The sequence below is a fragment of the Garra rufa genome, chromosome 12, assembly GCF_049309525.1.
Source record: "Garra rufa chromosome 12, GarRuf1.0, whole genome shotgun sequence".
In the NCBI taxonomy this organism is placed as follows: Eukaryota; Metazoa; Chordata; class Actinopteri; order Cypriniformes; family Cyprinidae; genus Garra; species Garra rufa.
This window is the reverse complement of record NC_133372.1, coordinates 32,927,601-32,952,993: the sequence shown is the minus strand read 5'-3', so window position 1 is coordinate 32,952,993 and position 25,393 is coordinate 32,927,601. Positions and strand designations below refer to the sequence as shown.

Here is a 25,393-nt window from a genome sequence, read left to right as displayed (position 1 = left end):
GTTGTCCAAATGAAGTTCTTAGCAATGGATAGTACTAATCAAAAATTAAGTCTTGATATATTCATGGCAGGAAATTTACAAAATATCTTCATGAAACATGATTTTTACCTAAAATCCAAACGATTTTTGGCATAAAAGAATTAAAGTTAATAATTTTGACTCATACAATGTATTTTTGGCTATTGCTACAAATATACCCGTTAATTAAAGGTTTTGTGGTCCAGGGTCACATATTATGACATAGAGACATCGAAATGTACTGTATAACATGAATAACACAAAATAAGAAATGGCTGTATGACAAAAAGAAACTGGATTTGTGAGCATACTGTACTGTCAGTTCCATGTAACTCCTTTGACGACTGTATCATCACCACAGATTCTTCCTGTTACTACTAGATTTGATTAACAAATGATTAGCCAACGAAACCGTTAATATGCACAGAAAGAAAGAGAGAGAGAGAGAGAGAGAGAGAGAGAGAGAGAGAGATGTGCGGAGGAGGGATTTGCATGTGAATCTACCTACAAAGCAAAAAGCATACAGAAACTGTTCTCTGTTTTATATTTAAAAAACGTATGTATTTGTAACGTTACTTATTACACCACTACAGCTTCATCTGATGCTGCTGCAAGCATAATGCAGATTCTGTCCCATTTTATCTGTTAAACATCAGCAGATCGTCCGTCTTGACAACAGAACTAATTAAATTTTCTACCCTTGTCAACAATGTCAAAACGAAGGAAGACAGTTATGCACCCAAGCATGTTAACTTTATCCAGCAAACGCATTCGTAAAGCAGAGTCATTTTATGAGCTACGTGCCCTAAATGCGATTAAACTAACGGAACCAGACCTCTTCTTGACTTCATCATAACATTGTTTTGTGTCATTGCGTTAAACAGCATAAAACATCATCTTCAGCCAACTGATACACTTTTGTCTTCCTCGTTGAGTTTGTATCTTTTTCTCTTTCTATATGCGAGTTTCTCATGGCAGTTTTTCTAACCTAGGGGCGGGTTCAGCAGGACGCGCGATGCTCTCCCTCAGATAAGATAAATATTTAATTCACCATAATTCATGAACAAAACTCTTAGTAGTCCGTTTATTCTTGTGTAGTTTCTCTCTCAGTCTCACCTCTCTCCGACGAAGTTGGAGGAAAAGTGTCCGCGGTATTTTCCCAAACGTTTCGTCCTCTGTTTGAGAAAGTTATTACTCCGACTCTTCATAGAGTCCAGCCGCGGTCCATCACCCCCGATGTTCGTCTCTTTTCGGCTTGCCGAGTGACTCTGTAAACAGTGGAGTACGCTGGGATTCTGGGAAATGGTGTTACGGAGGTATAATGTCACGGTGATTTCAATATTCTGCGGCATTCAAGAACTACAAGACCCAGAATGTCCCTGATCATTTGACTAAATAATTTTGTTCTTCTTGTGAACGGTCTACAGAGACTATAAAGAGAAACTGGGTTTATTTATAGCCAAAATATGTAAAAATGTGTAAGCAGGGCTGACAGGCAAGTGATATAATACATTCGGAAATATTCGTCTGCTAGTGGTTTTGTTAAACTTGCACCACTGCCGTTTTAAATTTTGTGCATGGTTTTAATAAAATATCATAAGGAGCTCTGCTTTAATTAACTGCATGAAAAGGTACTAGCTATTAACTTTCATTCCATTGGCACCAAGGCAGCATCTGAATCAGTGCACATGTCTAATAATATTCAAGCTCATTTATCAGAGCATCAGGTTGGAAAGTTTAGAGTTTGTCTATCAATTAAAGCCAATCTGTGTAAAACAGATGGTGGAAACAGATTTCAACAGCAAAAACAGTAACATTTTAAAATATTTTTTACTACTTAAAATAACTGAACATATTTTAAAATGTAATTTATTTCTGTGGTTTCAAAGCTGAATTTTTAGCAACATTACTTCAGTTACATGCTCCTTCAGAAATCATTCTAATATTCTGATTTGCTGCTCAAAAAACATTTATATTATTATGTTGAAAACAGCTGAGAATTTTTTTTGTTTCTTTCTTTCAGAAGTTCAGAAGAACAGCATTTATCTGAAACAGAAATCTTTTGTAACATTATAACTGTGTTTATCATCACTTTTGATCAATTTAAAATATCCTTGTTACATAAAAGTAGCATAAAAGTATTCATTTCTATAATTTCTTCACCCCAAAAATTATACTGACTTCAAGCTTTTGAATAGTATGGTGTTACAAAAGCTTTTTATTTCAGATGAATATATCTTTCGATCTTTCTATTCATCAAAGAATCCTGAAAATGTGCTCAGCTGTTTTAAATATTGATAATAATTAATAAATGTTTCTTGAACAGCAAATTAGCATATTAGAATGATTTCTGAAGGATCATGTGACACTGAAGACTGGAATAATGATGCTGAAAATTTAGCTTTGATCACAGGGAAAAAAATTAATTTTAAAATCTATTCAAATAGAAAGCAGTTATTTTAAATAGTAAAAATATTTCACAATATTACTGCTTTTGTTGTATTTTAGATCAAATAAATACAGGCTTGGTGAGTATAAGAGAATTCTTTAAAAAAACACACAAAAATCAGACTGCTAGTGTAACTTAATCAGAGCCTCAGGTTCGACCCTCAACTGAAAACAGCAAGTTCATTTACCATTAACCATCAGGACTGGATGGACAGGCGAACTAAAAAAAAAAACTGAAAAAAAAAAAATACAGGAGATAAATTTAGACATAAACAGAGTTCATTTGAGAAGCATTACAGACAGCCTGTTCTAAATAATAATAATTCTAGATGTAATGGATCGTTTAATGTATTTTAAAATCAGAGTAAAACACAAACAGTATAATAATAAGGACAGAGAAAGCAATAGCTCTCTGACAGCGTGTCTAAAAACGTAATTTCTTTATAAAATGAACTTGTTTCGCAGCATCACATCAACAGGCTCCCAAGATAATGTGAAGGCGTTCTCGCAATTTAATAAACAGCGACCTCTAGGCACATATTTCTCTAGCCAACGATTTCGGCACAGCTAGGGTGTCTAAAACAAATGTTACACGCCAACAGAGAAACTGCAACCTGAGATGAATGGGAATAAAAACAACTTTTAAAACGTTAGAATGAATTCAGACCAGTGCACTTTCTGTGCATAACTGCAGCTACACATGTCAGCTGACTGATCACGTGACTCCTCCCGGACGTGCTGTTCACCATGAACACAGTTGACATTGGCAATGGCATCAGCATGGAGCAGTTCTGTAGTTTTATTTCTCTGCATTTTAGCAGTGCGTAGTGATATAGGCGACATCGTGCTCGAACAGCAGTCGTCGGAGTCACAGGGCACGGACTGTGGTTGTCAGGGACTGAAAAGGGATGTTAATGTTGATATAAATGATGAAAACAAACTGGAACATCACGATGATGCAAATATATACTCCAAAACAGCAAACCAAAGTCCACACAAGACACAGCATGATATACGCAGTAAGGTAGGTTTGTGCAATTTATCACTTATTTTTGCAGTTATCATACTCTTTGTTGTTTTGTTTCACTGACTGTCTTTTTTTTTTTTTGTTAAATACTAAAGGAAAATTTTTATACCTGTAAAAATATTTTGATAGATACCTGTCAAACATCTCAAAATAGAACAGAAAACATTGTACATTACATTTAAATGCAGTACTCTACATCTAAAACCATATTATAGCTTTCTGTGTGAAAATCTTGCACAAAAAGGACATTAGGCTATAAATACCTTCTCGTGTAAGAATGAAGGTCATATAAGTTTCAAAATATATGATGATGAATAAGTGTTTTTATTTTTTGATAAGTTATTTTATTAAGCAAGACATCATATTGTTGTGTGTGTAGCTGGTGCTGCTGCAGGGAGGTTGGTTTATGATGGGAACGGATGACCCAGGAATACCACAGGATGGAGAGGGGCCGCAGAGGAGAGTGAGGCTGGACCCTTTTTACATTGAAGAGCATGAAGTCACAAACCAGCAGTTCCAACACTTCGCCAACCAGACAGGGTACAAAACAGAGGTAAATCGCAACCAATTTCTGGGCCATAAGATGAATAATCAATATACATACTCACTCACTCATATTCAATCAGCTATCTCTGTCTACAGGCTGAGCGTTTTGGAGACTCCTTTGTTTTTGAGGGACTGCTGAGTGAGGAGGTGAAGAGCACGCTGTCACAAGCGGTGAGAAACATATACACATACATTTTAATTTTGTTTATGGAAAAAGTCTCTTTATGCAGAGACTGCAGTACTTTACAAATACTAGTTTTTTTTAAACATCAATGACTTTATAGAAGTCTACAACGAAATTGCATATTAAAAGTGATAATGTCAATATATAATGTAATGTTTTTGAGTTATAGGATTTTTTAATAACACAGCTATGCCATAATTATGCAACCCCTATTTAACATTGCTTTTTAAGTCGCTTATTTTTATGGTATGGAACAAAATTGTCTTAAAACACAATTAAGCCTTTAGAATAGATACAGAATTAGCTTGGGCTGTTACACATACATGCAGTTAGCCTATGCATGAGCTGAAGTTTGAGTAGCTAATATGGCAACGTCAACAGAGCCTTGACTAAAGCAATAGAGAAGAAATAGATTTATTATATTAGAAAGTCTACATGAAGATTTCCAAGACATTAAAAGTTCCTAGAGACACAACATTTCAATGCAGAGTATAAGAAGAACACAACTTGCCAAATGCCACTCTTGTCCAAGAACAAGAACAAAAAGGCTGACTTGAACATGCTAAAATTAATAGATAGACCTCTGGAGTTCTGGACGAATGTTTTATGGAGTGATGTGACCAAACTTTTTGGACCCATGATCAGTGTATGTCTGGTGCAAAAAAAGGTAAAGCTTATAAGCAGAAGAACACCATCCCCATCATCAACTAATGGAGATGGGTCAGTCTTGTTATGGGAGTGTTTTACTGGAGCAGGAAGTGGAAATAACGACTGTATAAGAACATACTGGATTATTTGAAGTATCAGACAATTTTGGCAAGAATTGTGATACCTTTGGTTCAAAGACTGAAACCAATGATCAATGGACTTTCCTGCAGGACTGTCATCCTTAAGTATACATCTAAATCTAATTATGCTTGGTTCAGGTATCAGTCATAGATTGTTCTTTAAAGAATAAAAGATTCTGCACCAAATTTGACTTTTTGGGGTTGAATAATTTTCAACATTAATGTTTAGAGCAAATTTAATTTTTTTTTTTATTCAACTTACGTTCTCAGAATTACTCAAATGTGTATTAATAAACTTTCTCTAAAAGTTTACTGATGTCTTTGTTGAACTGTTTTCACAAAATGTATTTCTCTGCAACAAAATGTCTTGCAGGTCAAGTGGGTTGAATAATTTTGATTGCAGCTGTATATATTTTTTTATTTTTCCTCTTACTTACCCCAAAAATTGTATGGTAATGTATCACAGTTTCTTCAAAAAATGTTTTTGAATGTGTTTTCAACATTAATAATATAAGAAATGTTTCTTGAGCAGTGCAATATAATAATTTCTGAAGGATCACAAGGATTCTCTTTGCCATCACAGTAAAAAAAAAAAAAAGTGGATCATATCTGTCTATACCCACATATGCTTGTGGGTAAGACTGAATTAAAATGAATGCAAGAGAGGGCCAAGGAACAGAATGTCTTGGAAGGACTGTAAATGTTAAAAATTAACTACAAATATAGTCAAGTAATGAGGCTGTCTCTTTGTGCCTGCATAAACTCTTGTTTTAGAAAAAGAGCTAGAGGTCTTAATCTCCAAATATAGCCATAAATAGACAGGATGTGCATTTATAGATAACTAAACAGCACTTCTCTTTGTCTTTGTATAATTATGGTCAATAGGTGGCTGCTGCTCCTTGGTGGTCACCAGTGAAAGGTGCAGACTGGAGACACCCAGAAGGACCAGATTCAACCATAGAGCACAGGTAAAAAATAAATAAATAAATAAATAAAGAATTGTCATCAGTGCCACATGACTAAGTTCTGAATTATTGTAATACATCACTAATTACATTGTGTATTTAGATGATATGTTTTGAAGTCATATACCTGCTGTGTTTTTATTAAGGATGAATCACCCAATGCTGCATGTATCATGGAGTGATGCACAGGCGTACTGTCACTGGGCCAATCGCAGACTTCCTACTGAAGCAGAGTGGGAGTTAGCCTGTAGAGGTGGACTGCAGGATAGGTGCGTGTTTGTCTGTTTCATTCATTGTTTGTCCATTTTATTATTTTTTTCAACATATTCTCTCTCTGTCGCTCTTGTTAGGCTATACCCATGGGGAAATAAACTAATGCCCAAAGGGCAGCACTATGCTAACTTGTGGCAGGGAGATTTCCCTAACCACAACACAGCAGAGGACGGCTTTGCTAACACATCACCGGTAACACAAAGAAAGAACGCAAAGTAGCCCTTTATCCTCATTTACATGTGTACTGGGTTTTAGAAAGAACACTGACTGATTACTGACTGTTTTGGGCAGGTAATGTCATTTCCTGCCAATGGCTTTGGGCTGTATGACATGGTGGGAAATGCATGGGAGTGGACGGCAGACTGGTGGAATGTGCATCACACAACAGAAGACAAGTACAACCCTGTGAGACTAATTTGAGTGATATACACACATGCATAATTTAAAGGTCTTCTATGCATATGAGACTGTTCATGCGTTAAATCCTTATGACTTGTGCTTTTTTTTTACAGAAAGGACCAGAAACAGGGACAGACAGAGTTAAGAAAGGAGGATCCTACATGTGCCACAAGGTAAAACATACACAAAGCCATCTAATGTACATCTAATGACTGACGTACAGTTTACAAAAGTTTACATACACCTTGCAGAACTGCAAAATGTTAATTTTTATTAAAATAAGAGGGATCACACAACATACATATTGTTTTTTATTTAGTCCTGACCTAAGTAAGATTATGTATATGAAAAGTTTACATACACTTGATTCTTAATACTGTGTTGTTACCTGAATGATCCACAGATGTTTTTTTTTTTTTTAGTGATAGTTGTTTGAGTCCCTTGTTTGTCTTGATTAGTTAAACTGACCGCTGTTCTTCAGAAAAATCCTTCAGTATTCACAAATTCTGTGGTTTTTTCAGCATTGTTGTGTATTTGAACCCTTTCCAACATTGACTGTATGGTTTTGAGATCCATCTTTTTAGGGACTCATATGCAACTATTACAGAAGGTTCAAACACCCACTGATGCTTCAGAAGGAAACACAATGCGTTAAGAGCCGGGGAGTGAAAACTTTTTGAATTTGAAGATCAGGGTAAATTGTGCTTATTTCGTCTCCTGGGAAACATGGAAGTATCTTCTGTAACTTCTGAAGAGCAGTATTAAATGAAAAAATTTAATATTTAGGCAAAGTAAGAAAAATGAACACATCTTCATTCTGTTTACACCCCTGGTTCTTCATCGTCATTTTTCATTCTGAAGCATCAGTTAGCCTTCTGTAATAGTTCCTCAGTTGTCCTCAGTGTGAAAATATGGATCTCAAAATCATACAGTCATTGTTTGACAAGGTTCAAATACACAAAAATGCTGAAAAACCAAAGAATCAGTGCGAACAGCAGGACAGTTTAACTGTTCAGGACAAACAAGGGACTCATGAACAGCTATCACTAAAAAAACACATATGTAGATCATTCAGGTAACAACACAGTATTAAGAATCAAGCACATGTTAACTTCTGAACAGGGTCATTTTTATAATTTCAACTAATTTTTTCTTTGTGGACTATATGTCAACATCTTTTATGTGAAAGGTCAGTTTTTTCAGGTCAGTGCTAAGTAAAAAATAACATGCATTTTGTATAATCCCTCTTATTTTTTAAAAATAATTAACATTTTGCAGATTCTTTAAGGTGTATGTAAACTTTTGAGTTTAATTATATAATATATGCACCTAAGAGGAAAATGCAACCTTCATCTGAAATCTTTTATAGAACTTGTTTATGTAAATGTTAACATATTTTTTTCTCTCTGTAGTCTTACTGCTACAGATACAGGTGTGCAGCCCGTAGTCAAAATACTCCGGACAGTTCTGCATCTAACCTGGGCTTCCGCTGCGCCGCTGACGCTGATCCATAACCTCAAACAGCAGATCTATCACTGTCATACACTTGAAATCCAGAAAGATTTTAAATTTTTTGTAAATAAAGCCATTTGTAAGAGTTTGTTGTAATTTATTTCAGTTCTTTATTTTTTTTGTATAATTACACAAGGTACTGAAATGTCAAGAATATGATTCTCTCGTAATTTATTCATTAGATAAAGGTTCTAAATCAAATTTCAAAATGCAGACCTACAAGTTTGTTTAACAACAGACCAGAAGTAGCTAGTGAGAGTGTGAAAGAATATCATTATGCATGAGTAAAAATACAAACAGGAAAAGTGCTTTTCTATTTTTTATTTTTTTTGGTCTAGCATCGACCTCGAACAACCAAGAGAAGATTTAAGATCACAAACAAGTTGTTTTGGTTGTGAGTTTGTCGATACTGACATTCAGACAACAGAGAATCATGGAGTGGCGGGGTAAGCAGACCCAATGTACTTCTTTCCGTCCCCATAGCTGCTGTTGTCCCATGTATAGGTCTGAATGCTCATACTCTGTCCTCCCAAACTCAGATGACACCTGAGAACATAGTCAAGCAGATAACCATTTAATGCAATGCATATAATTTTTATAAAGATTTGTTCATATAAACAAAAATGAGTGCATAGGCAGAGAACAAAAACAAACAACTCACTTTTTGCCAGGGCGGGTGATGTAGCAGAGACTGTACATAGCCAGATCGAACTCAGGACTACAGCCAATAAAGGCAGAACCGACTTCTTTGAAATAGCCATCCCATTCAAACTGCATTCCCAACACATCAGGATATGTGGTCCACTGAAAGAAAGGAGTAATCAAAAATTCTAATACAAGTAGACTAAAATGCATGTTGTACGAGCACAATTCGCACACTCAGTAGAACTCACAGGGCCATTGAAACTATGGCTGTAGTAATTCAGGAGTCCCTCTTTCTCTCTCAGATAAAACTGCAGCCAGTTGTGGAAACCAGACACCTTTCCCTTCTTAATTTCTCCTGTTGACACATCACATGTCAGTCAAACAAATACAAAAAGCAGATTGACAGCCAATCACATGTGCTCACACACAGACAGACCTGAAAAGATGTGCTCAAACCCGCTGGAGTCCTGTTGGCCCTTAGCTCGAGAGTAAAGACCAAACCACATCATCTTCAGATCCTGGATAAACTCACTCTGTGATTCGTATATACCTGAAAACCAGTGTTATTTAAATTAAAATATTTAGCATAATCTATTCACATTACTTTTAATCATTTTGCACTACAAATGGTAATGTACAGTTGAGGTCAAAAATTTACATCCCCCTTTCAGAATCTGCAAAATGTTAATCTTTGTTTTTTTCTAAGTGGGAAAATACAAAATGCATGTTATTGTTTATTTAGTACTGGCCTGAATAAGATATTTCACATAAAAGATGTTTACATATAGTCCACAATAGATAATAAAAAATGACCTAGTTCAAGATTCTTCATACTGTGTTGTTACCGGAATTATCCACTGCTGTGTTTTTTTGTTTATTGATAGTTGTTCATGAGTCCCTTGTTTGTCCTGAACAGTTAAACTGTCCACTTTTCTTTAGAAAAGTCCTTCAGGTTCCACAAATTCGTTGTTTTCCAGCATTTTTGTGTATTTGAACCCTTTCCAACAATGACTGTATGATTTTGAGATCCATCTATTCACACTGAGGACAACTGAGGGACTCATATACAACTATTAAAGAAGGTTCAAACACCCACTGATGCTCCAGAAGGGAAAACCATGCATTAAGAGCTGGGGGTGAAAACTTTTGAACAGAATGGAGATGTGTACATTTTTCTTAATTTGCCTAAATATCATATTTTTTTCATTTAGTACAGCCCTTCAAAGTCTACAGAAGATACTTTCCCAGAGGACAAAATAAACAATATCATGCATTTCGTATGATCCCTCTTATTTTGGTAAAATAATTAACATTTTGAAGATTCTGGAAGGGGGGTGTAAACTTTTGACCTCAACTGTATGTATTACATTGTCACTAAAATTCAAAAGGTCCAAAGCAAAAAGAGGCTTGGGGTCACGTATACCTTTAGAGTGGAGGAAATTGTAAAGCTCCTTGCCCACGTCAGTGTTCATGGTCGCTTGGAGGAAAGTGTCCTGCTCCTGCTCTTCCTGTGAGGGCACATTCTCTGCTTGTCCTGTAACCCTATTATAGTTGTCCAACAGATTCAGCAGAGCTTGATATGTAGGCTTGCCGAGCAAAGTACTGCTCACTTGCTTGAACAATCTAAGAAAGAAAAAGAGCATTAGAATACATAATAACATGCATGTATGTACCTGTGCGTGCTGTTTGTGTCTTACGGGCGTGATGAGTGGTCAACCTCTGAGCCCGTCTCAGTAGATGAGATCTGTGTCTGAGTATCAAGAACCAGGTCTGAGGCTGTGGCCCTGTTATGGTCTAACTTGTACAGTGTCTCAGACAGAGCCTTGATCTCCTCATCTGTGACACTGGCTAATACTTGGGATGGGAAACGGATACATAAAGAGTTAGTGCCTGAAGAGGAAAGAAACACCTGACAAAGCCACAGTGAAAGAGGAAAACCTGAAGTAGTAATTACTGGAATTAAGTTAACCATGCAATTACAGTTTCAAATTTCAGCATTTAATTATGAAATCTGTTGTCTTGACAAAAGACTAAACATGTTCATAACTGTGAATCTGGATTTAAGTTTATTGTTGTTTTGGTTTTTTATATGTTCGTGTCTCACAATAGTGGGTGTAATGCAGATTTGTGCTGTTGACAGTTACAACTGTAAAAGCAATTAGACTTACAACAGATTGGTCTTACCTGTAGTAGCATTTGTAGACTGAAACGTAAAATAATCAAGAAAATAATGGTTTATAAAAAAAAATAAAAATAAACAACAGTTGCTTTTGTCGGAATAGTATTGCAAGTGCTCTTCAATACAAGCAAATGAACAGAAACTGTGCTTAATTACACATTAGGAAATATGGTGTTTAGCATTTAGAATGAATTTTGAGATTAACTAAGTGTGTGAAACTATAGAAGTGGACACAGCTGAGCTGGGATCCAAAATAAACAGGACTCATGGTCACTGAGTACTTTATCACAGAAAGCCAAGTAATATTTACAACCAAATCTTTCTCCTATTTTTATGCCTGTTATAAAATGCAGATTTGCCTCACGAGACACAACAGACCTTGAGGATTGCATGGTATTTAAGAGACAAATAAAACCTGTCTTTATTTGTTTAGAATTACTTTGATTCATCAGTGTATGAGATTCACTCTGATTCTGATTCTTCTGATTTGTTATTCGTTTGTGCCTTTTGTCTAATTGAATGCAGACAGGAAGTAGTTTGACTTTACAGAACAGCAACATTAAGTTTTACAGCTTTAACTTACAAGACCGGACCGGCTACTAAACCTTTTTTTTTTTTTTTTTAAACCTACACTCTCATTAGAGGTACAAGTTGTGACTGGGGCAATTTCCTGTACAATTTAGGCACTAATATGTAATTTTAAAAATACTAATGTGTACTTTCGAGGTACTGATATGTACTATTTAGGAGTAAATAAGGTACAAAGATTTACCTTTTTGCCTTTGCGCTGTTACCACCCCACTGACAGCTTTGTACAAAACCAGTCATAAGTAGCATGGGTATATTTGTAGCAATAGCCAACAATACATTGTATAGGTCAAAATGATCTTTTTTTTGCCAAAAATCTCTAGAATATTATATATAAAGAACATGTTCCATGAAAATATTATAAGAATATAAGTTCCTATCCTAAATATATCAAAACTTAATTTTTGATTTGTACTATGCATTGCTAAGAACTTAATTTGGACAACTTTAAAGGCCGTTTCTCAATATTTAGATTTTTTTGCACCCAGATTTTCAAATAGTTGTATCTCAACCAAATATTATTCTATCCTAACAAACCATACATCAATGTAAAGCTTATTTATTCAGCTTTTAGTATCTAAGTATTAAAATCTGATGTATAAATCTCAATTTCAAAAAATTGACCCTTATGACTGATTTTTGGTCCAGGGTCACATAAGTTTTATTGAATTACGGATGTTGAACCTCACCTCTACGACCACACTGCTTTTTATAGTCATTGCAGCAATCCTCATGCTGCTGGCAATCTGAATCGCAGTGGCATTCATTCATAGGATCGAAGGACTCTCCACATCTCCTTTTACAAGAAAGTGACCCTTGAAAGAGGTGAGATTCATATGCTGACTGCTAAAGCGTCACTAGAATGTTTACATTTTATGTGAAAGGAAAGATCTACCACCCAGAGGCACATCAGAAACCTATAATTTATACTAGTAATAGAGTTAGATAGTATTAACCTAGAGCTCAAAGATAGTATTAAGATAGTATTAACCTTTAGAGTAAACACCTAGAACAATTAGACATAAGGCACAGGATTAGAATGAATTAAGGAGATTTCCGTATAAATAGAATAAGAAAAAAGAAGGTAAAATTCAGTATCACAATTTCACACTTACGGGTGTCCGAAGAATCTGACAAAAGAGACAAGCAACACTATTTGCGTTAAGATAATAGCTATGTTGTACCAGAACATAAGATACGTGACCGTGTTCAGTTTAGTAACTTCTGAACGAACACTTAGGATGGAAATTGAAGGTCTGAACTTACCACTGTAGCCCTGAGAGATCAGGGTGATGGTGAGGAAGAGGACGACGGTGACCTTCATTATGGACGATTCAGACGCACAATGTGCAGATTAACGCTCACTTTGGTTTTTATACCATCTCAGATAAATAAATCCTTACGAACCCCTCCCATGCGTCAACACATTATATTGTGATAATAACTACTATTATTTCGTAATAAACCAGGTGACTCAGGTGTAACGTTTTGCTGCGTTGCTATGAGCAAAACGATATTTTTGGGAGTGGTGGAATGATTAAAAAGAGGAAGTAGAATTTTTAAAAAACAAAAATAAAACCAAATAAAATAAAATAAATCAATCTTTGTTCCTCTTTCTCAGTCAGCTGGTCCAAAATCTCTGAGAACAGTTGTCAGGCTCCAGAAATCGTAGACATCTTATATAGCATTTAGAATACACTATAGCATATAATACAGATTTCCATGGAAATTTTTCATGGCAATTTCATGGTCTGATCCATTTGGCAAGAATGTGGGCACGGATTGTGGTAGTCAGGGACTGAAATGGATGTTAATGTTGATAAATGATGAAATCCGTAATTGCTGTTTTACTCATACTTTTATATTGTATCATCTATTATGACTTTTCTGTAGCACTCTGAGATTTTTTCGAAAATGTAAAGTGCTTTATAAATAAAATGTATTATTATTATTATTATTAAAACAAACTGGAACATCACGATAATGTAAATATATACTCCAAAACAGCAAATCAAAGTCCACACAAGACACAGCATGATACGCAGTAAGGTTTGTGCAATTGCTCACTTATATTTGCAGTTATCATACTCCTTGCGAGTAAAGTGTTGTTTTGTTTTGTGTTTTTTTTTTTGTGAAATACGAAAGGAGAAATGTTATATCTGTAAAAAAAATATTTGATAGATACCTGTCAATCATCTCAAAATAGAACAGAAAAGCACAATAAAATGATTAAAGTACATTACATTAAAAATGCAGTACTCTAAAACCAAAATCTTGCACAAAAAGGACATTACGCTATAAATACCTTCTCATGTAAGAATGAAGGTCATATAAGTTTCAAAATATATGATGATGAATAAGTATTTTTATTTTTTGATAAGTTGTTTTATTAAGCAAGACATCTTATTGTTGTGTGTGTAGCTGGTGCTGCTGCAGGGAGGTTGGTTTATGATGGGAACGGATGACCCAGGAATACCACAGGATGGAGAGGGGCCGCAGAGGAGAGTGAGGCTGGACCCTTTTTACATTGAAGAGCATGAAGTCACAAACCAGCAGTTCCAGCACTTCACCAACCAGACAGGGTACATCACAAAGGTAAATTGCAACCAATTTCTGGGCCATAAGATGAATAATCAATATACATACTCACTCACTCATATTCAATCAGCTATATCTGTCTACAGGCTGAGCATTTTGGAGACACCTTTGTTTTAGAGGGACTGCTGAGTGAGGAGGTGAAGAGCACGCTGTCACAAGCGGTGAGAAACATATACACATACATTTTTATTTTGTTTATGGGAAAAGTCTTTGTTTATGCAGAGACTGCAGTACTTTACAAATACAAGCTTTTCTAAACATCAAGGACTTTATAAAAGTCTACAACAAAATTGCATATTAAAAGTGATAATGACAAAATATAATGTAATGTTTTTGAGTTATAGGATTTTTTTTTTAAATAACACAGCTAATTATTATTACAGCATAATTATTCAACCCCTATTTTTGCTGTTTTTAAGTCACTTATTTTTATGGTATGGAACAAAATTGTCTTAAAACACAATTAAGTCTTTAGAAACTCTATTAAAAAAAGACAGAATTAGCTTGGGCTGTTACACATACATACAGTTAGCCTATGCATGAGCTGAAGTTTGAGTAGCTAATATGGGAACGTCAACAAAACCTTCACTAAAGCTTAAGAGCAAAATAGTTTTATTATATTAGAAAGTCTACATGAAGATTTCCAAGACATTAAAAGTTCCTAGAGACACAACTGGCAGCCTTTTTTCAGAGTTTAAAATGTGTTGTACCACAAAACTTTGTGGGTGTTGAACAAAAAGCACAATATCATAAAATGTTTGATCAGAGCACCTGAGAAAAATCTGCAATGTACAGCCAAAGACTTACAAGATGACCCGACGAAAGGAGGAAAAACATTTCAATGCAGAGTATAAGAAGAACACATGACAAGCATGGCTTTCATGTTTGGAGCAACTTGCCGAATGCCACTCTTGTCCAAGAAGAACAAAAAGGCTGACTTGAACATGCCAAAATTAAAAGATAGACCTGTGGAGTTCTGGACGAATGTTTTATGGAGTGATGTGACCAAACTAGAACTTTTTGGACCCATGATCAGTGTATGTCTGGTGCAAAAAAAAGGGTAAAGCTTGTAAGAAGAAGAAAACCATCCCCATCATCAACTAATGAAGGTGGGTCAGTCTTGTTATGGGAGTGTTTTACTGGAGCAGGAAGTGAAAATCATGACTGTATAAAGAACATACTGGATTCTTTGAAGTATCAGGCCATTTTGGCAAGAATTGTGATGCCTTTGGTGCAAAGACTGAAACCAATGATTTCCTGCAGGACAATCATCCCAGAGTATACATCTAAATCTAATTATGTTTGGTTCAGGGATCAGTCATAGAATGTTCTTAAGTGGCCTGTTCCATCTCCAGATTTAATTCTCATTTAAAATATTTGGTTGAATTTGAAGAAAGCAGAGGCAAAGTGAAAACCAAAGGTTATCAGTGATCTGAAAGCTTTTTCAGGTGAGCAATGAGCCAAGATTGTAGTAGAAAGGTGACAGAAACTTCTGAGCACTTCCAAGCAGCGTTTATTGGTGGTTTTAAAGAATAAAAGATTCTGCACCAAATTTGACTTATGGGGGTTGAATAATTTTGAACATGAATGTTTAGAGACAATGTGACTTTTTTAGTTATTCATCAACTTACGTTCTTAGAATTACGCAAATGTGTATTAATAAACTAGTTTACTGATGCCTTTGTTGAACTGTTTTCACAAAATGTATTTCTCTGCAACAAATGTCTTGCAGGTCAAGGGGATTGAATAATTTCAATTGCAGCTGTATATATATTTTTTCTTTTTCCTCTTACTTTCCCCAAACATTTTATGGTAGTGTATCACAGTTTCTACAAAAATGTTTTAAAGTGTTTCTTGAGCAGTGCAATAAAATAATTTCTGAAGGATCAGAAGGATTATCTTTGCCATCACAGGAAAAAAATAAATAAAAAAAATGTGCATCATATCTGTCTATACCCACATATGCTTGTGGGCAACACTGAATTGAAATGAATGCAAGAGAGGGCCAAGGAACAGAATGTCTTGGAAGGACTGTAAATGTTAAAAATTAACTACAAATATAGTCAAGTAATGAGGCTGTCTCTTTGTGCCTGCATAAACTCTTAGGTGGTCACCAGTGAAAGGTGCAGACTGGAGACACCCAGAAGGACCAGATTCAACCATAGAGCACAGGTAAAAAATAAATAAATAAAGAATTGTCATCAGTGCCACATGACTAAGTACTGAATTGTTGTAATACATCCTAATTACATTGCATATTTAGATGATATGTTTTGAAGTCATATACCCGTTTAGAAGTCATAGTATTAAACATAATTTCTTGTGTTTTTATCTAGGATGAATCACCCAGTGCTGCATGTGTCGTGGAGTGATGCACAGGTGTACTGTCACTACTTCCTACTGAAGCAGAGTGGGAGGACTGCAGGATAGGTGCGTGTGTGTCTGTTTCGTTCATTGTGTGGCAGAGCACTAAAGAATGAAAGATTTAATCCGACTACGCCACTCTGGATCTCACCAGGGACCCTTATGATTCAAATTTCTTTTAGGCAACACAGATAAGCTCACAATAAAGTTGGCAGGAGACGTAGATATACACAAATTAAAGTTTATTACAATAAAAAAGGTATTATAATAAAGAGAGGGAGGGAAGCAAATCACTGCGCTTCACAGTAACATAAAACACATTCTATTACACACAGACACAACAATGGGCGACCTGAGTAGTCTAGGTCAAGGAATCAGCTACAGGAACCGAGGCTTGACAGCAGGGCTTAAGGGCGCAATAGGCCTCCACAGCAAAACACCCCTCACTTATATCTGTGACACACACACACACACACACACACACACACACACACACACACACACACACACACACACACACGTTGGGTTTACATGTTTTATGGGGACATTCCATAGGTGTAATGGTTTTTATACTGTACAAACTGTACTTTCTATCACCCTAACCCTACCCTACACCTAAACCTAGCCCTCACAGGAGATTGTGCACACTTTTACTTCCTCAAAAAAACACATTGTGCATGATTTATAAGCCTGTTTCCTCATGGGGACCTGAGAAATGTCCCCACAAGGTCAAAATCTACTGGTATTCCTATCCTTGTGGGGACATTTGGTCCCCACAACGTGATGAATACCAGGTACACACACACACACACACACACACACACACACACACACACACACACACACACACACACACACACACACACAAAGTCTCAACAAGAAAACGAAATGAACTTCTGAAGCAAATTCGATCAATCAAAGCAACAGCGCCTCCAGACGGTCGTTCCCACGTAGACAAGTGACAGGAAACTAATTGCGAGTACCGACGTCACTGATGTAACGGCAATAAAATTACAATTTAGACAAATAGCACGTAATAAAAATCTGAATATCCTGACAATAAGTTTAAATATCACCTACCGTACAAACAATGTTTGACTCTCATTAATCAAAACAAGTATACCGGAAAGATGAAAGTTCATTCAGTCTGCCTGGGAAGCAGTAACGTTAGGTTCCATGGAGGGACAAAACGTGTTTGCAACGTCAGGTGTTACGCCGGTGTTACGGTTTAACTGGTTACCGTGTTATCTGGTAATCAATTTCCTGATTCAGGTCCTCCGCGCCAGATGTGATAAACCGAACGCTGCAGATTCGCCGATTCTGAAAGCACAAACTGACGTGATATTAAGCTGTCTAATAAACGCACACTTGCTCATCACATGTTTTTGATATTCTTGTAAAGATGACAAATTATTGGTATGATCGCCCGTAGCGGCTGAAATACGGAAATTAATCTAATAAGTCTGTTTGGCACGGGTTTCGTACACGCGCTAAAATCAGTCACTCTGTAAAGCGATTGCAACGAACGCACTGAGCTACCGAGCTGCTTTATTACAATGCGGATTTTTGGATACAAATCAGGATTTTACTCTCGGCGTGATATGCAGCTGGCTGAATCAAAGAAATGTGCCCGTGTTAACTTGTGACCTCTGTTTACTGTTATGAAAATGAATATTATAGTAAAAGTATATTACATTTTATGGTTTGTGATGTTAAAGTACATTTCATGGAGTCCCAGACAATATGTAAATTTGAGGCTACTGTGGTTTAATTACAAACGCTATTGTTAAACTATTTACTATAGTAAAACATGTTACATTTTCTTCAGAGACTAGCGCATGTCTCGTTTGATAAATATATAACAAATGACGTTATTTGCACGTTTTTTGCCGTTTTTCTCGTATAAATACTTTGGAAACGTGATTTAAATATACAGGATTTTGTTAAAATCAAATGAGATTTTCTAGTGACAAGTAATATTTGTAAGCAGCATTTTGACTGGAAGGAACTTTAATTTACTGCAACTGTAAAATTAGATTTTGGCAAGCAAACAAGTTAACACAGGCAACACAGGGTCACAACACAGATGTCACAAGTTTACACAGGCACATTCAAAGAATCATAGACTGAAGCTACCTTAGGCCACAGTGTAAAAAGGGGCTATAACCTTCTGGAATAGTTGCATACGAGTCCTGCAGTTGTCCTCAGTGTGAAAAGATGGATCTCAAAATCATAGTCATTGATAGAAAGGGTTCAAATACACAAAAATGCTGAAAAACCAAAGAATCTGTGGGACCTGAAGGATTTTTGAAGGAGAACAGCGGGCAGTTTAACTGTTCAGGACAAACAATGGACTTTTGAAGAATTGTCACTAAAAAAACAGCTGTGGATCATTCAGGTAACAACACAGTATTAAGAATCAAGCATATGTTAACTTTTGAACAGGGTCATTTTTATAAATTCGACTATTTCGTTCTCTTGTGGACTATATGTCAACATCGTTCATGTGAAAGGTCAGTTTTTCAGGTCAGTACTAAGTAAAAAATAATATGCAGTTTGTATAATCCCTCTTATTTTGTTAAAATAATTAACATATTGCAGATTCTGCAAGGTGTATGTAAACTTTTGAGTTTATTTGTATAATATATGCTTCTAAGAGGAAAATGCAACCTTCATCTGAAAGCTTTTATACAACTTATGTACACTTTAACATATTTTTCTCTCTCTGTAGTCTTACTGCTACAGATACAGGTGTGCAGCCCGTTGTCAAAATACTCCAGAGAGTTCTGCATCTAACCTGGGCTTCCGGTGCGCCGCTGACGCTGATCCATAACCTCAAACAGCAGATCTGCCACTGTCATACACTTGAAATTTAGATTTTTTTATTTTATGTAAAATAAAGCCATTTGTAAGAGTTTGTTGTGATTTATTTCAGTTCTTTTCCTTTTTTGTAAAATTACAGAAGGTACTAAAAGGTCAAGAATAAGATTCTCTCATTATTTTTCATTAGAAAGTGTTTCTAAATAAAATTTAAAAATGCAGACCTACAAGTTTGTTTAACAACAGACCAAAAGTTGTGTACAATTTTGACAGTTGTAGCTAATAAGAGTGTGAAAGAATTTCATTATACGTAAATAAAAATACAGACAGGAAGGGTGCTTTTCTATTCTTTTGTTTTATTTGGTCTAGCATCAACCTCGAACAACCAAGAGAAGATTTAAGATCACAAACAAGTTGTTTTGGTTGTGAGTTTGTCGATACTGACATTCAGACAACAGAGAATCATGGAGTGGCGGGGTAAGCAGACCCAATGTACTTCTTTCCGTCCCCATAGCTGCTGTTGTCCCATGTATAGGTCTGAATGCTCATACTCTGTCCTCCCAAACTCAGATAACACCTGAGAACATAGTCAAGCAGATTTAATGCAATGCATATTAATACATTTGTAGATTTGCTCATATAAACAAAAATGAGTGCATAGGCAGAGAACAAAAACAAACAACTCACCTTTTGCCAGGGCGGGTGATGTAGCAGAGACTGTACATAGCCAGATCGAACTCAGGACTACAGCCAATAAAGGCAGAACCGACTTCTTTGAAATAGCCATCCCATTCAAACTGCATTCCCAACACATCAGGATATGTGCTCCACTGAAAGAAAGAAGTAATTAAACTTCTAATACAAGAAATGCATGTTGTACGGGCACTGGTTTGTTTTGATTCAGATACTCAGTAGAACTCACAGGGCCATTGAAACTATGGCTGTAGTAATTCAGGACTCCGTCTTTCTCTTTTAGATAAAACTGCAGCCAGTTGTGGAAACCAGACACCTTTCCATTCTTAATTTCCCCTGTTGACACGCCGCATGTCAGCCAAAGAGATACAAAAAGCAGATTGACAGCCAATCACATGTGCTCACCATAGGTGCTCACACACAGACTGACCTGAAAAGATGTGCTCAAACCCGCTGGAGTCCTGTTGGCCGTTAGCTCGAGAATAAAGACCAAACCACATCATCTTCAGATCCTGGATAAACTCACTCTGTGATGAGTATGCACCTGAAAACCAGAGTTTTTTCAATTCAAATATTTAGAATAATCTATTTACATTATATTTTGCACCACAAATGGTAATGTACAGTTAATGTACATCCCCCTTTCAGAATCTGCAAAATGCTAATCTTTTTACCAAAATAAGAGGGATCATACAAAATGCATGTTATTGTTTATTTAGTACTGTCCTGAATAAGATATTTCACATAACAGATGTTTATATATAGTCCACAATAGAAAATAATAGTTGAATTTATAAAAATGACCCTGTTCGTGATTTTTAATACTGTGTTGTTACCCTGAATGATCCACAGCTGTGTGTTTTTTGTTTAGTGATAGTTGTTCATGAGTCCCTTGTTTGTCCTGAACAGTTAAACTGTCCACTGTTCTTCAGAAAAGTCCTTCAGGTCCCACAAATTCTATGGTTTTCCAGCATTTTTGTGTATTTGAACCCTTACCAACAATGACTGTATGATTTTGAGATACATCTTTTCACACTGAGGACAACTGGGGTCTGTTCAAACTTTTAAACAGAATGGAGATGTGTACATTTTTTTTAATTTTGCCTAAATATCATATTTTTTCGTTTGGTACTTCAAAGGCTACAGAGGACAGTTACATGTTTCCCAGAAGACAAAATAAGTTAAATTCAAGAAGTCAACACGAAATAATAACATGCATTTCACATGATCCCTCTTATTTTGCTAAAATAATTAACATTTTGCAGATTCTGAAAGGGGGATGTAAACTTTTGACCTCAACTGTATATATTACATTGTCACTAAAATTCAAAAGGTCCAAAGCAAAAAGTCTTGGGGTCACATATACCTTTAGAGTTGAGGAAATTGTAAAGCTCGTTGCCCACGTCAGTGTTCATGGTCAACTGGAGGAAAGTGTCCTGCTCCTGCTCTTCCAGTGAGGGCACATATTCAGCAGTCCCTGTCATTCTATTGTAGTTGTCCAACAGATTCAGCAGAGCTTGATATGTGGGCTTGGCGAGCAAAGTACTGCTCACCTGCTTGAACAATCTAAGAAAGAAAAAGAGCATTAGAATACATAATAACATGCATGTATCTGTGCATGTAGTTTGTGTCTTACGGGCGTGATGAGTGGTCAACCTCCGAGCCGGTTTGAGAAGATGAGATCAGTGTCTGAGTATCAAGAACCAGGTCTGAGGCTGTGGCCCTGTTATGGTCTAACTTGTACAGTGTCTCAGACAGAGCCTTGATCTCCTCATCTGTGACACTGGCTAATACTTGGGATGGGAAACGGATACATAAAGAGTTAGTGCCTGAAGAGGAAAGAAACACCTGACAAAGCCACAGTGAAAGAGGAAAACCTGAAGTAGTAATTACTGGAATTAAGTTAACCATGCAATTACAATTACAGTACAGCATTTAAATCTGAAATCTGTTGTCTTGATTGTCTGAACATGTTCATAACCGTAAATATGGATTTGAGATTGTTGTTGTTTTTGTTTTTATATGTTCGTGTCACACAATGGTGGGTGTAATGCAGATTTGTGCTGTTGACAGTTACAACTGTAACAGCAATTAGACTTACATCAATTTTGTCTTACCTGGAGTAGCATTTGTAGACTGAAAATAACATTAAAAATAATCATGAAAATAACGTTTTATGAAAATAAATAGATACACGACTGTTGCTTTTGTCGGAATAGTATTGCAAGTGTTCTTCAATACAAGCAATTGGACAGTTGCTTGTATTGAAACTGTTCTTAATTACATATTATGAATGAATTCTGAGATTAACTAAGTGTCTGAAACTATAGAAGTGGACACAGCTGAGCTGGGATCCAAAATAAACAGGACTCATGGTCACTGAGTACTTTATCACAGATAGCCACCTAATATTTACAACCAAATCTTTCTCCTATTTTTATGCCTGTTATAAAATGCAGATTTGCCTCACGAGACACAACATACCTTGAGGAATGCATGGTATTTAAGAGACAAATAAAACCTGTCTATGTTTGTTTAGAATTACTTTGGTTCATCAGTGTATGAGATTCACTCTGATTCTGATTCTTCTGATTTGTTATTTGTGCCTTTTGTCTAATTGAATGCAGACAGGAAGTAGTTTGAACAGCAACATTAAGTTTTACAGCTTTAACTTACAAGACCGGACCGGCTACTAAACCTTTTTTTTTTTTTAAACCTACACTCTCATTAGAGGTACAAGTTGTGACTGGGGCAATTTCCTGTACAATTTAGGCACTAATATATACTTTTAAAAATACTAATGTGTACTTTCGAGGTACTGATATGTACTATTTAGGAGTAAATAAGGTACAAAGATTTACCTTTTTGCCTTTGCGCTGTTACCACCCCACTGACAGCTTTGTACAAAACCAGTCATAAGTAGCATGGGTATATTTGTAGCAATAGCCAACAATACATTGTATAGGTCAAAATTATCAATTTTATTTTCTTTTTTTTTGCCAAAAATCCTTAGAATATTATATATAAAGATCATGTTCCATGAAAATATTGTAAGAATATAAGTTCCTACCCTAAATATATCAAAACTTAATTTTTGATTGTACTATGCATTACTAAGAACTACATTTGGACAACTTTAAAGGCCGTTTTCTCAATATTTAGATTTTTTTGCACCCTTAAATTCCAGATTTTCAAATAGTTGTATCTCGACCAAATATTATTCTATCCTAACAAACCATACATCAATGTAAAGCTTATTTATTCAGCTTTCAGTATAAATCTGATGTATAAATCTCAATTTTAAAAAAAAATGACCCTTATGACTGGTTTTTGGTCCAGGGTCACATAAGTTTTATTGAATTACGGATGTTGAACCTCACCTCTACGACCACACTGCTTTTATAGTCATTGCAGCAATCCTCATGCTGCTGGCAATCTGAATCGCAGTGGCATTCATTCATAGGATCGTAGGACTCTCCACATCACTTACAAGAAAGTGACCCTTGAAAGAGGTGAGATTCATATGCTGACTGCTAAAGCGTCACTAAAATGTTTACATTTTATATGAAAGGAAAGATCTACCACCCAGAGGCATGTCAGAAACCTATAATTTATACTAGTAATAGAGTTAGATAGTATTAACCTAGAGTAAAAAAGATAGTATTAGGATAGTATTAACCTTTAGAGTAAACACCTAGAACAATTAGACATAAGGCACAGGATTAGAATGAATTAAGGAGATTTGCGTATGAAGATAAGAAAAAAGAAGGTAAAATTCAGTATCACAATTTCACACTTACGGGTGTCCGGAGAATCTGACAAAAGAGACAAGCAACACTATTTGCGTTAAGATAATAGCTATGTTGTACCAGAACATAAGATACGTGACCGTGTTCAGTTTAGTAACTTCTGAACGAACACTTAGGATGGAAATTGAAGGTCTGAACTTACCACTGTAGCCCTGAGAGATCAGGGTGATGGTGAGGAAGAGGACGACGGTGACCTTCATTATGGACGATTCAGACGCACAATGTGCAGATTAAAGACTCACTTTGGTTTTTATACCATCTCAGATCAATAAAGCCTTACGAACTCCTCCCATGCGTCAACACATTCTATTGTGATAATAACTACTAGTATTTCGTAAGAAACCAGGTGCTATGAGCAAAAATATATTCTTGGGATTGGTGAAATAATTAAAAAGAGGAAGTGTATTTAAAAAAAATTTTTTTTAAATAAACCAAATAAAATAAAATAAATCAATCTCGGTTCCTCTTTCTCAGTCAGCTGGACCAAAATCTCTGAGAACAGTTGTCAGGCTCCAGAAATAATAGACATCCTATATTGCATTTAAATAGAATACACTATAGCATTTAATACAAATTTCCATGTTTCATGCCAATTTCATGATCTGATCCATTTGGCAAGAATGTGTCTTTGGCACGAAAGTGTTCCAAAAAATTTCCATGCGCAAACAATCTGAAATACCAGGTGGTTGCATTCACACAGCTGCAGTCACAATACTCATGCCAAAGTTTTTTTTAGCTCCACGTTGGTGCAGAGTTGGCACATGTTTTTACTCTTTTTGACCCCCATTTTTTATAGCACTCTGAATCAGCTTAAGTTGTGTTTAAATGTACTTCATAAATAAATGTTGTTGTTACTTTATGATGTATATAGCGGATATAAGCCTATATGTGCGAGATCTCCTGTTCATTAACTGTTATAAGGAAACAACGAGAAGAGCAATTTTAATATTAGCAAGCTTCCCATAAAACTTTCCAATTTTTACAAACAGGCATTGTTATCATAAATGATTATATACAAACACACATTTTCCCCTTACAAATTGCTTAATTTGGAGTAATAAATACATTACAAACCAAACCTCATTTTTTAGTTACTTGTTTTTTTTTTAATGTTTTGTTGGTTTCACAACTTTTGAATAGTAATGGTCAAGTGCTTACCTATTCAGAGTTTTTAGAAAATTGGTCATTTTATATACCAGTTAAAGAGTATATGTTGGTAATGAATGCCATTCCCTCAGAACTTGGAAATGATATAGATGAAAAAAACAACTTTCTTAACGCAATCTTAAACTAGAAGGTATAAATATAAAAGAAAATGGACTAATAATAATTTTTGGAGATCACAATTTCAAGATGTCAACTGGAAAGAGACTTTTAAGATCTCCAGATGTTTTTGTATCACAAATAAAATCAAAGAGGTATCATTCAGGATTTTTTATCATATTTATCCTGTAAAACAGGTAATTGCAAAGTTTTGTAAAGACATTGACTTGAAATGTTTTTTCTGTAAAGAGGAAAATGATAGTATTGTCCATTT

At 35.7% G+C, this 25,393-nt stretch overlaps 3 protein-coding genes and 1 pseudogene across 5 annotated transcripts; 2 read left to right on the top strand and 2 right to left on the bottom strand.

The window, feature by feature from the left end:
- The first annotated feature begins 3,195 nt into the window (after positions 1–3,195).
- On the top strand, positions 3,196–8,245 carry LOC141346965 (formylglycine-generating enzyme-like). Its single transcript, XM_073851933.1, has 9 exons — positions 3,196–3,490; positions 3,873–4,046; positions 4,136–4,210; positions 5,897–5,979; positions 6,123–6,245; positions 6,327–6,441; positions 6,541–6,654; positions 6,762–6,821; positions 8,061–8,245. The coding sequence occupies exons 1-9, from the start codon at positions 3,236–3,238 to the stop codon at positions 8,160–8,162; spliced, it is 1,101 nt and encodes a 366-aa protein (XP_073708034.1). The 5' UTR covers positions 3,196–3,235; the 3' UTR covers positions 8,163–8,245.
- A 221-nt stretch (positions 8,246–8,466) lies between these two features.
- On the bottom strand, positions 8,467–12,994 carry LOC141346966 (uridylate-specific endoribonuclease A-like). 3 transcript variants are annotated; one of them, XM_073851934.1, is made up of 9 exons: positions 12,839–12,951; positions 12,688–12,702; positions 12,262–12,387; positions 10,503–10,659; positions 10,229–10,428; positions 9,242–9,355; positions 9,054–9,160; positions 8,822–8,964; positions 8,467–8,706 (listed from the first exon to the last, which is right to left on the bottom strand). In XM_073851934.1, the coding sequence occupies exons 1-9, from the start codon at positions 12,894–12,896 to the stop codon at positions 8,592–8,594; spliced, it is 1,035 nt and encodes a 344-aa protein (XP_073708035.1). In that variant the 5' UTR covers positions 12,897–12,951; the 3' UTR covers positions 8,467–8,591. The 3 variants fall into 3 exon arrangements, with proteins under 3 accessions (XP_073708035.1, XP_073708036.1, XP_073708037.1); XM_073851935.1 differs by lacking the exon at positions 12,262–12,387 and having other exon boundaries at positions 12,839–12,941; XM_073851936.1 differs by lacking the exons at positions 12,262–12,387; positions 12,688–12,702 and having other exon boundaries at positions 12,839–12,994.
- A 542-nt stretch (positions 12,995–13,536) lies between these two features.
- On the top strand, positions 13,537–19,330 carry LOC141347565 (formylglycine-generating enzyme-like; annotated as a pseudogene).
- A 360-nt stretch (positions 19,331–19,690) lies between these two features.
- LOC141347453 (uridylate-specific endoribonuclease A-like) lies at positions 19,691–24,102 on the bottom strand. The gene is made up of 8 exons (XM_073852473.1): positions 23,999–24,102; positions 23,848–23,862; positions 21,684–21,840; positions 21,414–21,613; positions 20,478–20,591; positions 20,277–20,383; positions 20,042–20,184; positions 19,691–19,931 (listed from the first exon to the last, which is right to left on the bottom strand). The coding sequence occupies exons 1-8, from the start codon at positions 24,054–24,056 to the stop codon at positions 19,817–19,819; spliced, it is 909 nt and encodes a 302-aa protein (XP_073708574.1). The 5' UTR covers positions 24,057–24,102; the 3' UTR covers positions 19,691–19,816.
- Positions 24,103–25,393: the final 1,291 nt, after the last annotated feature.

Bases quoted from the DNA above. Each gene is read 5' to 3' on its own strand.
- LOC141346965 (XM_073851933.1), top strand. From the start codon at position 3,236: ATGGCATCAGCATGGAGCAGTTCTGTAGTTTTATTTCTCTGCATTTTA. The intron at 4,211-5,896 runs GTGAGAAACATA...TATGGTCAATAG, and splicing joins AGAGCACGCTGTCACAAGCG to GTGGCTGCTGCTCCTTGGTG. The intron at 6,246-6,326 runs GTGCGTGTTTGT...CGCTCTTGTTAG, and splicing joins AGAGGTGGACTGCAGGATAG to GCTATACCCATGGGGAAATA.
- LOC141346966 (XM_073851934.1), bottom strand. From the start codon at position 12,896: ATGAAGGTCACCGTCGTCCTCTTCCTCACCATCACCCTGATCTCTCAG. The intron at 9,161-9,241 runs GTCTGTCTGTGT...ATGTGTCAACAG, and splicing joins GTTTGAGCACATCTTTTCAG to GAGAAATTAAGAAGGGAAAG. The intron at 8,707-8,821 runs GTGAGTTGTTTG...CTATGTTCTCAG, and splicing joins ATCACCCGCCCTGGCAAAAA to GTGTCATCTGAGTTTGGGAG.
- LOC141347453 (XM_073852473.1), bottom strand. From the start codon at position 24,056: ATGAAGGTCACCGTCGTCCTCTTCCTCACCATCACCCTGATCTCTCAG. The intron at 21,614-21,683 runs GTAAGACACAAA...TTTCTTTCTTAG, and splicing joins GTTGACCACTCATCACGCCC to ATTGTTCAAGCAGGTGAGCA. The intron at 19,932-20,041 runs GTGAGTTGTTTG...CTATGTTCTCAG, and splicing joins ATCACCCGCCCTGGCAAAAG to GTGTTATCTGAGTTTGGGAG.